The 12938-nt window shown below is 39.7% G+C and overlaps 1 protein-coding gene across 1 annotated transcript in view; it reads right to left on the bottom strand.

The window, feature by feature from the left end:
- The window catches only part of ADGRV1 (adhesion G protein-coupled receptor V1), a 560722-nt gene that overhangs the window by 60189 nt on the left and 487595 nt on the right, over positions 1-12938 (bottom strand). The window contains exon 87 of the mRNA XM_061188957.1: positions 1520-1641. Within this exon, the coding sequence (XP_061044940.1) occupies positions 1520-1641 (122 nt within the window). The remainder of the gene's footprint in view (positions 1-1519; positions 1642-12938) is intronic.

Genomic DNA, 12938 nt, shown 5'->3' with positions numbered 1-12938 from the left:
TCAGTGCTACTCTCTCACATCATCCCAGCTTCCCCTTCCCCTAATCCCCGGTGCCCTCATGTCTGTTCTCTACGTCTGTGTCTTTATTCCTGCCCTGCCACTAGGTTCATCAGTACCACTTTTTAAAATTCCATATATATGCATTAGCATATGGTATTTGTTTTTCTCTTTCTGACTTACTTCACTCTGTATATTAAAAAAATCTAAAACCCTGTTCTGTGTACCATTGTGTGTCCACCAAATAAAACACATCTATAGGCTGTCAATGTGGACTTCGGTGTTATTTCCGCTAGGCCTAGGTATTCAAAGGTGACCAAGACAGGGCCTCTGACCTGAGTGGCTCACCTTTGGTGTTCAGCTCAAACACTAGCACAGGCAGGAGTAAACAAGTCCTCTACTCTGCTCTCATAACACTTTGTTTACATGGCACCTGCCAGAGTATACCCTTACAGCTAATTGTTTGCTTACTCCCTGAATCATCAGATCCTAGAGAAGCAGTGCTGTCATCTTCATCCTAGTAACGGCAACACTGGCACACTGTGCTAGTAGCTGGTACTCAATTATAACTCTATTGGGAGATGTCTATATATCAACTTGTATCAACTTGATTCCAAATGTTTAAGCCACTCTGTATTTTTCCCTCCCTAAATCGATATTATGTTTTGATTAGGCACCATGCTGTTAGATATGATCTCACTAATGAATCTGTCTCCTAAAAAGCTAACCTAAATATGTTTTGAGTCATATTTCAGTTTTATGCTATAATCCTAATATTTTTCCTACAGAGGTTTCTTGTAAGATGGTGGTCCAAACAAGGGCTGTTTACAGATATCGTTGGCAAATTCAATAAATTGTTTTAGTCTAGGACACATCTTTTCACTTTGAAAAATAAGAAAAAATGAGTTCATTTGTTCCATTTGCTAATTTCAGGGTACAACTTTTTTTTCCATTTAACAAAAGCACTAAAAAAGTCAGCTTTAACTTTTGTTACAGTTATATAATTCCTGGTTATGCTATCCAAACATTCTCACAAAGCTAATTTAAGCTAGGCATTGCCAGACTGGGAGGATGTCAATCATTTTTCAGTGAACCAAAACACCAAGCACCAGACTCAAGAGGGAATTGTTTGACCATCATTGTTATTTTACTCTCAGTTGATCTAATTTCTAGACACAGACCCACTCCAAATATGTGCATATGCCCTAGATGGCTGCCATCTGTGAAGTTTATAAACATCAATCCTATTGAAAAAGAAACATGTTTTTGTAGTTACTTAGGTGTTGTCAAAATGAAGGAGGGTAAATATTTTATGTCTTCCCTATTTGTATAACCAGCAGTTAGAGGTCCAGCCATATTTCAGGTGTTAAAAAATTTTAACATAATCTTTGTCATTTTATTCTAAAACTCTGTGTGATGTTTTTGTGCATACGAATTCACCTACATGTGGACACTTGATTTCTTTACGGTGAAACTCCCTGCCTCGTGTTCATGTGTGCTGTAACCAAACTGTAAGCCTTACCTGCAGACTGTTGAAAATGACAAAGAGGACCAGCATCCAGAAGTGTCTGTAAGCCATGTGCAGGCCTCCCCAAAGCCATGTCATTGAAATCAGGGCAAAGAGATATAAAACCAGTGGAATTTCTAGACACCATAAAATAAAAAGAAAAGAAAAAGAATTTTTGAACTTCAGAATACTGCATAATCATACATATAAACAAAATTATTTTTAGCTACTTTCTGGAGATACTCTCTATGTCTAAGCACTCATTTTGAAAGAACAACCTTGGAAATACCAGTCTTACGACAGAGAAGAGAAGGCAACGGTAACGTTGGGGAGTCCACCTTCCTTCTGTTTTGCTGGTAGGCAGGGGACTGAAGAAGGACGAGAACTGTTCCTCTCCTAGACTACCACCTGCTGGACTGTTCAGGAAGTGCCACCAACAACTGGGGAGATGCAATCACATTTCAATCCCAGGGAAGAGCGGGTATATAAATCTCCTTAAAATAGCTCTCTACCAGAAAATGGTAGGCAGCAGTGTGCTCTCAAAATTACTGTAGTCCAGTCTGACATCTTAAAACTTAAGTGATATAACTTGTTTGTATGTAATGGAAAAATACATATTTATCTCTTTTTCTGACTGAGTGGACGGACACCAAACGTCACAGCTATGGTTAAGAGCAAAGATGAAGTGAAGGATTCACTACTGACAACACTAAGCTTATTCTACCCATCGTTTTATTGTGCAATTTGTTTTAATAGTTTCCAGAACAGATTTCTTCAGGGCCAAAGGACTTCATTACCCTTTCTACTTATTTTTGATATTTGGGATTTAGAATAATAATCTTAAAGAAGGGTTATTAATATTTAAATGGCAAGCTATAGAATATTTGGAAAGTGAATCAGATCTTAGCAGCTGCACATAAACACATTTTCAAGCTACTGAAAGACATCAGGAAGGGCCACATCACTGACAACTCTCATGACAGACCTCAAAGTCCATATATACTCAACATCATCAATTAATGCCTAAAATCTACATACATTGTGGAAATCTGAACAGTTATTTACAATTTTAGCAAATTAAAAATTTTATTTTATTTTGAAACAATCTCAAACTTATAGAAGGGTTGCAAATACAGTATGACAAGAAAGTTTTGTTTTTCCCTGAACCATTTGAAAGTTGTCAACCTGATCCCCCATCACCCTCTGAACATTGTAATGTATATTTTCTAAAAAGACATTCTCCTACATTAACACAATACAACCATCAAATGAGAAAATTAACACTGATATGTTACGACTGTCCTCAGATCCCACTCAAGATCTGTCAATTATTCCAGTAATTTCCTTTGTAGCAGAAGAATCCAGTTGACATTTCTGTAGTCTTCTTTAATCTAAAATGGCTCCTTTAACAGTATGGAGGTTCCTTAAAAAACTAAAAATAGAACTACCATACGACCCAGCAATCCCACTACTGGGCATATACCCTGAGAAAACCATAATTCAAAAAGAGTCATGTACCACAATGTTCATTGCAGCTCTATTTACAATAGCCAGGACTTGGAAGCAACCTAAGTGTCCATTGACAGATGAATGGATAAAGAAGATGTGGCACATATATACAATGGAATATTACTCAGCCATAAAAAGAAATGAAATGGAGGTATTTGTAATTAGGTGGATGGAGTTAGAGTCTGTCATACAGAGTGAAGTAAGTCAGAAAGAAAACAACAAATACCGTATGCCAACACATATATATGGAATGTAAAAAAAAAAAAAAAAATGGTCATGAAGAACCTAGGGGCGGGGACCAGGAGAAGATGGTGGAAGAGTAAGACGTGGAGATCACCTTCCTCCCCACAGATACTTCAGAAATACATCTACACGTGGAACTGCTCCTATAGAACACGTGCTGAACGCTGGAAGAAGACCTCAGACCTCCCAAAAGGCAAGAAACTCCCCACGTACCTGGGGAGGGCAAAAGAAAAAAGAAAAAACAGAGACAAAAGAATAGGGACGGGACCTGCACCTCTGGGGGGGAGCTGTGAAGGAGGAAAGGTTTCCACACACTAGGAAGCCCCTTCGCGGGCGGAGACTGCGGGTGGTGGAGGGGGGAAGCTTCGGAGCCACGGAGGAGAGAGCAGCAACAGGGGTGCGGAGGGCAAAGCGGAGAGATTCCCGACAGAGGATCGGTGCCGACCAGCACTCACCAGCCCGAGGGGCTTGTCTGCTCACCCGCCGGGGCGGGAGGGGGCTGGGAGCTGAGGCTCGGGCTTCGGTCGGATCGCAGGGAGAGGACTGGGGTTGGTGGTGTGAACACAGCCTGAAGGGGGCTAGTGCGCCACGGCTAGCTGGGACGGAGTCTGGGAAAAAGTCGGGAGCTGCCAAAGAGGCAAGAGACTTTTTCTTCCCTCTTTGTTTCCTGGTGCGCGAGGAGAGGGGATTAAGAGTGCTCCTTAAAGGAGCTCCAGAGACGGGCGCAAGCCGCGGCTATCAGCGCGGACCCCAGAGACGAGCATGAGACGCTAAGGTTGCTGTTGCCGCCACCAAGAAGCCTGTATGCAGACACAGGTCACTCACTATCCACACCCCTCCGGGAGCCTGTGCAGCCCACCACGGCCAGGCTCCCGTGATCCGGGGACAACTTCCCCGGGAGAACGCACAGTTCTCAGGCTGGTGCAACGTCACGCCGGCCTCTGCCGCTGCAGGCTCGCCCCGCATCCGTACCCCTCCCTCCCCCCGGCCTGAGTGAGCCAGAGCCCCTGACTCAGCTGCTCCTTTAACCCCGTCCTGTATGAGCGAAGAACAGACGCACTCAGGCGACCTACACGCAGAGGTGGGGCCAAATCCAAAGCTGAACCCCGGGAGCTGTGCAAACAAAGGAGAGAAAGGGAAATCTCTCCCAGCAGTCTCAGAAGCAGCGGAGTAAAGCTCCACAAACAACTTGATGTGCCTGCATCTGTGGAATACCTGAATAGACAACGAATCATCCCAAATTGAAGAGGTGGACTTCGGGAGCAAGCTATATTATTTTTTCCCCTTTTCCTCTTTTTGTGAGTGTGTATGTGTATGCTTCTGTGTGAGATTTTGTCTGTATAGCTTTGCTTTCACCATTTGTCCTAGGATTCTGTCCATCCGTTCTTTTAAAAATTTTTTTCATAATAATTATTTTTTATTTTTTATTTTAATAACTTTATTTTATTTTATCCTACTTTATATTATTTTATCCCCTTTCTTTCTTTCTATTTTTTGTCCCTTTAATTCTGAGCCGTGTGGAGGACAGGCTCTTGGTGCTCCAGCCAGGAGTCAGTGCTGTGCCTCTGAGGTGGGAGAGCCAACTTCAGGACACTGGTCCACAAGACACCTCCCAGCTCCACGTAATATCAAACGGCGAAAATCTCCCAGAGATCTCCATCTCAACACCAAGACCCAGCTTCACTCAACGACCAGCAAGCTACAGTGCTGGACATCCGATGCCAAACAACTAGAAAGACAGGAACACAGCCCCATCCAATAGCAGACAGGCTGCCTAAAATTATAATAAGGCCACAGACACCCCAAAACACACCACCAGACATGGACCTGCCCACCAGAAATACAAGAGCCAGTCTCATCCACCAGAACACAGGCATTAGTCCCCTCCACCAGGAAGCCTACACAACCCATTGAACCAACCTTAGCCACTGGGGACAGACACCAAAAACAATGGGAACTATGAACCTGCAGCCTGCAAAAAGGAGACCCCAAACACAGTAAGATAAGCAAAATGAGAAGACAGAAAAACACACAGCAGATGAAGGAGCAAGGTAAAAACCCACCAGACCTAACAAATGAAGAGGAAATAGGCAGTCTACCCGAAAAAGAATTCAGAATAACGATAGTAAAGATGATCCAAAATCTTGGAAATAGAATAGAGAAAATGCAAGAAACATTTAACAAGGACCTAGAAGAACTAAAGAGAAAACAAGCAATGATGAACAACACAATAAATGAAATAAAAAATACTCTAGAAGGGATCAATAGCAGAATAACTGAGGGAGAAGAACGGATAAGTGACCTGGAAGATAAAATAGCGGAAATAACGACTGCAGAGCAGAATAAAGAAAAAAGAATGAAAAGAATGAAAAGAATTGAGGACAGTCTCAGAGACCTCTGGGACAACATTAAACGCACCAACATTCGAATCATAGGGGTCCCAGAAGAAGAAGAGAAAAAGAAAGGGACTGAGAAAATATTTGAAGAGATTATAGTTGAAAACTTCCCTAATATGGGAAAGGAAATAGTTAATCAAGTCCTGGAAGCACAGAGAGTCCCATACAGGATAAATCCAAGGAGAAACATGCCAAGACACATATTAATAAAACTATCAAAAATTAAATACAAAGAAAACATATTAAAAGCAGCAAGGGAAAAACAACAAATAACACACAAGGGAATCCCCATAAGGTTAACAGCTGATCTTTCAGTAGAAACTCTGCAAGCCAGAAGGGAGTGGCAGGACATATTTAAAGTGATGAAGGAGAAAAACCTACAACCAAGATTACTCTACCCAGCAAGGATCTCATTCAGATTTGATGGAGAAATTAAAACCTTTAGAGAGAAGCAAAAGCTGAGAGAGTTCAGCACCACCAAACCAGCTTTACAACGCTAAAGGAACTTCTCTAGGCAAGAAACACAAGAGAAGGAAAAGACCTACAATAACAAACCCAAAACAATTAAGAAAATGGGAATAGGAACATACATATCGATAATTACCTTAAATGTAAATGGATTAAATGCTCCCACCAAAAGACACAGACTGGCTGAATGGATACAAAAACAAGACCCATATGTATGCTGTCTACAAGAGACCCACTTCAGACCTAGAGACACATACAGACTGAAAGTGAGGGGATGGAAAAAGATATTCCATGCAAATGGAAATCAAAAGAAAGCTGGAGTAGCAATTCTCATATCAGACAAAATAAACTTTAAAATAAAGACTATTACAAGAGACAAAGAAGGACACTACATAATGATCAAGGGATCAATCCAAGAAGAAGATATAACAATTGTAAATATTTATGCACCCAACATAGGAGCACCTCAGTACATAAGGCAAATACTAACAGCCATAAAAGTGGAAATCGACAGTAACACAATCACAGTAGGGGACTTTAACACCCCACTTTCACCAATGGACAGATCATCCAAAATGAAAATAAAGAAAGAAACACAAGCTTTAAATGATACATTAAACAAGATGGACTTAATTGATATTTATAGGACATTCCATCCAAAAACAACAGAATACACATTTTTCTCAAGTGCTCATGGAACATTCTCCAGGATAGATCATATCTTGGGTCACAAATCAAGCCTTGGTAAATTTAAGAAAATTGAAATCATATCAAGTATCTTTTCCGACCACAACACTATGAGACTAGATATCAATTACAGGAAAAGATCTGTAAAAAATACAAACACATGGAGGCTAAACAATGCACTACTAAATAACCAAGAGATCACTGAAGAAATCAAAGAGGAAATCAAAAAATACCTATAAACAAATGACAATGAAAACACGATGACCCAAAAACTATGGAATGCAGCAAAAGCAGTTCTAAGAGGGAAGTTTATAGCAATACAATCCTACCTTAAGAAACAGGAAACATCTCAAATAAACAACTTAACCTTGCACCTAAAGCAGTTAGAGAAAGAAGAACAAAAAACCCACAAAGTTAGCAGAAGGAATGAAATCATAAAGATCAGATCAGAAATAAATGAAAAAGAAATGAAGGAAACAATAGCAAAGATCAATAAAACTAAAAGCTGGTTCTTTGAGAAGATAAACAAAATTGATAAACCATTAGCCAGACTCAACAAGAAAAAAAGGGAGAAGACTCAAATCAATAGAATTAGAAATGAAAAAGGAGAAGTAACAACTGACACTGCAGAAATACAAACGATCATGAGAGATTACTACAAGCAACTCTATGACAATAAAATGGACAACCTGGAAGAAATGGAAAAATTCTTAGAAATGGACAACCTGCTGAGACTGAACCAGGAAGAAATAGAAAATATGAACAGACCAATCACATGCACTGAAATTGAAACTGTGATTAAAAATCTTCCAACAAACAAAAGCCCAGGACCAGATGGCTTCACAGGCGAATTCTATCAAACATTTAGAGAAGAGCTAACACCTATCCTTCTCAAACTCTTCCAAAATATTGCAGAGGGAGGAACACTCCCAAACTCATTCTACGAGGCCACCATCACCCTGATACCAAAACCAGACAAATATGTCACAAAGAAAGAAAACTACAGGCCAATATCACTGATGAACATAGATGCAAAAATCCTCAACAAAATACTAGCAAACAGAATCCAACAGCACATTAAAGGGATCATACACCATGATCAAGTGGGGTTTATTCCAGGAATGCAAGGATTCTTCAATATATGCAAATCAATCAATGTGATATACCATATTAACAAATTGAAGGAGAAAAACCGTATGATCATCTCAATCGAAGCACAGAAAGCTTTCGACAAAATTCAACACCCATTTATGATAAAAATCATCCAGAAAGTAGGCATAGAGGGAACTTTCCTCAACATAATAAAGGCCATATATGACAAACCCACAGCCAACATTGTCCTCAATGGTGAAAAACTGAAACCATTTCCACTAAGATCAGGAACAAGACAAGGTTGCCGACTCTCACCACTATTATTCAACATAGTTTTGGAAGTTTTAGCCACAGCAATCAGAGAAGAAAAAGAAATAAAAGGAATCCAAATCGGAAAAGAAGAAGTAAAGCTGTCACTGTTTGCAGATGACATGATACTATACATAGAGAATCCTAAAGATGCTACCAGAAAACTACTAGAGCTAATCAATGAATTTGGTAACGTAGCAGGATACAAAATTAATGCACAGAAATCTCTTGCATTCCTATACACTAATGATGAAAAATCTGAAAGTGAAATTAAGAAAACACTCCCATTTACCAGTGCAACAAAAAGAATAAAATATCTAGGAATAAACCTACCTAAGGAGACAAAAGACCTCTATGCAGAAAATTATAAGACACTGATGAAAGAAATTAAAGATGATACAAATAGATGGAGAGATATACCATGTTCTTGGATTGGAAGAATCAACATTGTGAAAATGACTCTACTACCCAAAGCAATCTACAGATTCAGTGCAATCCCTATCAAACTACCACTGGCATTTTTCACAGAACTAGAACAAAAAATTTCACAATTTGTATGGAAACACAAAAGACCCCGAATAGCCAAAGCAATCTTGAGAACGAAAAATGGAGCTGGAGGAATCAGGCTCCCTGACTTCAGACTATACTACAAAGCTACAGTAATCAAGACAGTATGGTACTGGCACAAAAACAGAAATATAGATCAATGGAACAGGATAGAAAGCCCAGAGATAAACCCACACACATATGGACACCTTATCTTTGATAAAGGAGGCAAGCATATACAGTGGAGAAAAGACAGCCTCTTCAATAAGTGGTGCTGGGAAAACTGGACAGCTACATGTAAAAGTATGAAATTAGAACACTCCCTAACACCATACACAAAAATAAACTCAAAATGGATTAAAGACCTAAATGTAAGGCCAGACACTATCAAACTCTTAGAGGAAAACGTAGGCAGAACACTCTATGACATAAATCACAGCAAGATCCTTTTTGACCCAGCTCCTAGAGAAATGGAAATAAAAACACAAATAAACAAATGGGACCTAATGAAACTTAAAAGCTTTTGCACAGCAAAGGAAACCATAAACAAGACCAGAAGACAACCCTCAGAATGGGAGAAAATATTTGCAAATGAGGCAAGTGACAAAGGATTAATCTCCAAAATTTACAAGCAGCTCATGCAGCTCAATAACAAAAAACCAAACAACCCAATCCAAAAATGGGCGGAAAACCTAAATAGACATTTCTCCAAAGAAGATATACAGATTGCCAACAGACACATGAAAGAACGCTCAACATCATTAATCATTAGAGAAATGCAAATCAAAACTACAATGAGATATCATCTCACACCGGTCAGAATGGCCATCATCAAAAAATCTACAAACAATAAATGCTGGAGAGGGTGTGGAGAAAAGGGAACACTCTTGCACTGTTGGTGGGAATGCAAATTGATACAGCCACTATGGAGAACAGTATGGAGGTTCCTTAAAAAACTAAGAATAGAACTACCATACGACCCAGCAAACCCACTACTGGGCATATACTCTGAGAAAACCGTAATTCAAAAAGAGTCATGTACCAAAATGTTCATTGCAGCTCTATTTACAATAGCCAGGATGTGGAAGCAACCTAAGTGTCCATCAACAGATGAATAGATAAAGAAGATGTGGCACATATATACAATGGAATATTACTCAGCCATAAAAAGGAACGAAATTGAGTTATTTGTAGTGAGGTGGATGGACCTAGAGTCTGTCATACAGAGTGAAGTAAGTCAGAAAGAGAAAAACAAATACCGTATGCTAACACATATATATGGAATCTAAGAAAAAAAAAAAAAGGTCATGAAGAACCTAGTGGTAAGACGGGAATAAAGACACAGACCTACTAGAGAATGGACTTGAGGATATGGGGAGGGGGAAGGGTAAGCTGTGAGAAAGTGAGAGAGTGGCATGGACATATATACACTACCAAACGTAAAACAGATAGCTAGTGGGAAGCAGCCGCATAGCACAGGGAGATCAGTTCGGTGCTTTGTGACCACCTAGAGGGGTGGGATAGGGAGGCTGGGAGGGAGGGAGACGCAAGAGGGAAGAGATATGGGAACATATGTATATGTATAACTGATTCACTTTGTTATACAGCAGAAACTAACACACCATTGTAAAGCAATTATACTCCAATAAAGATGTTAAAAAACAAACAAACAAAAAGAACCTAGGGGCAAGATGGGAGTAAAGACGCAGACCTACTAGAGAATGGACTTGAGGACACGGGGAGGGGGAAGGGTAAGCTGGGACAAAGTGAGAGAGTGGTAGTGTATATATGGACATATATACACTACCAAATGTAAAATAGATAGGTAGTGGGAAGCAGTCGCATAGCACAGGGAGATCAGCTTGGTGGGATAGGGAGGGTGGGAGGGAGGGAGACACGAGAGGGAAGAGATATGGGGATATATGTACATGTATAACTCATTCACTTTGTTATAAAGCAGAAACTAACACACCATTGTAAAGCAATTATACTCCAATAAAAATGTTTAAAAAATAAATAAATAAAATTAAATGGCTCCTTTGAGTGTCGTTGGCTTTTGTGACTCTGGCATTTTTGAAGATTACCAGCCAGTTTGTCTTGTAGAGTGCCCTTAAATTTGAGTTTGATATTTTCCCATGATTTAGATTATAAGCTTTGCCAGAAATCACAGAAGTGATCCTGGGTTCTTTTCATAACATTCTATTGGTTGGCACAAGATTTCAATTTGTCCCATTATCTAGGATGTTCATTTTGGTCATTTGATTAATGTAGTGGCTGCATGAATTCTCCACCGTAAAGTTAGTCTTTTTCCCTTTGTAATTAGTATGTATCTTGCATGGCATTACTTTGAAACTAGGTAAATATCCTTTCACTTATCAAATATCTGATTTGTTCATTTATTTATTTTCATAATATGGACTCATATATTCTCAACGTAATGGGTTATCATCTATTACTACCATTTATTTTGATGCTCAAATTGTCCTAAGTCTGATTAGTGGGAACCCCTTCAAGATGGTTTCTGTGACTTCTGTTATGTCCTCATCATTCTGTTTTGGCCCAACAAGATGCTTCAAGCTCATCTTGTACTTTCCCTGCCCCAATCCTGGTTTCCTTTAGGGTAGAATGGCGTTCAGAAACCAAGATCTGGGGCTGGGTATGGTCATTGCTATTGGGGTGCTGCTGTTCCTACGTCCTCTCAGTCGACAGAGCTGGGGAATACCTGTCTGCACACATCTGCACACACACTCATTTCCATCTAGATTTCTATATCTATCTCTGTACAATGAAAATCATTAGTGTATACCAATATTTCCAATTCCAATCCAATGCCACAAGGTTAATTGTAATTGTCTCTTTTTCTGTATTTGTAACTTCCTTCTCTGTTGGCAAGAAATGTATTTCTCATTATTCTTAAAATATTTACCTATTTGATCAACTCTATTTGATTGTAACCAATCTCCCATTGCTGTTGTCCCTGCCTTGCACAGATGGCCTCCCAAATCCACTCAGGTTCTTAGGAGCCTCGTGAGTACACTCCACCCTTCACACGGATGCTCCCTCACAATGATTGGCTGTGATACTCCATGCTTGACACCTTCCACTGGATGCATACCTGGCTCTGTCAAACTAATGGCTTTAGGATGGAACTGTTCTGGAAGGGAAAAGAAAGGAAAGAAAGAAAGGAAGAGGGAATCTGAGCATTTTTTTTTTTTTTTGAGAAGAAAAAAGGCTTTCGAAGGAGACCACACTGATATCTTGTCAGATATCCCCTTTTTAGAAAAATGTCAATTGTCTAAGTTATTACAACTGCACAGAGAAAATAAGAATAGTATATAAGACACAGTTTATGCAGATGAATAGTTCCTGTGTCATCGATGCCTTACCACAGGACAGGAGCGAATATATTAAGGTTTATAATTTTTTTTAAAAACATCATTTTTGTTTAATGAAATCATACAATTTGATAAAGGGCCAGAAGGCTCTTTTTTACTTCTGACAAGATACCCTAATATTTAGGAAATTGCCTAAGCTATGCTCATGAAAGTTTTCAGAGATTAGGTATTAGTCTGGCAATTGCATTCTTTGCTCTCACTGTGCAAGTACAAAATTCTATTTATGGCTCTGTGTACAGTATAAAAGGACATGCATATTTTGCATGAACAGCTAGGAACCAAATTTTCAAAATTTGGCCTGCATGTTCCTGTGAGTGCCTAGAGCCAGACAAGCGCTGTGTGCTGACAAAGCTCCATGCGGAAGCCAGAAGAGCATACCGGGGCTGACTAGGAACACCCAGGGCTCATGTTTTTCTGTAACTCTGCAGAAAAGTGTGGTAGTTTGGCAACCCAGATCAGAAACTGCAAGGAAAGAAAGCCAGTCATAAATAACTCAGTATACTGCACCATAGACCCCAGGCTGGTTTTCCAGCAGTGCAACAAGAACTAAGACATGATTTCAGATGGAAGAAACATATCCAGAGGTACATCTGGATTTTGTGGGCCTGAACTTTTATAAAACTTGGGAAGGCTTCTTTAAAAACTAAAAATTTCAAAAGCATAATTAGGTAGAAGATCTTGGAAGAGGCCCGTGCAAGTAACAGGCCCTAAAATGTATGCCTCATCAGCTTTATGGTTAACCTAAAGGAGGTGCCTTTCACCTCTGGGGCCTAGAGTAACAATGACCAA

Source organism: Eubalaena glacialis, chromosome 4 (genome assembly GCF_028564815.1).
Source record: "Eubalaena glacialis isolate mEubGla1 chromosome 4, mEubGla1.1.hap2.+ XY, whole genome shotgun sequence".
In the NCBI taxonomy this organism is placed as follows: Eukaryota; Metazoa; Chordata; class Mammalia; order Artiodactyla; family Balaenidae; genus Eubalaena; species Eubalaena glacialis.
Note: the sequence above shows the minus strand (reverse complement) of the source record. Positions and strands in the feature narration are given on the sequence as shown.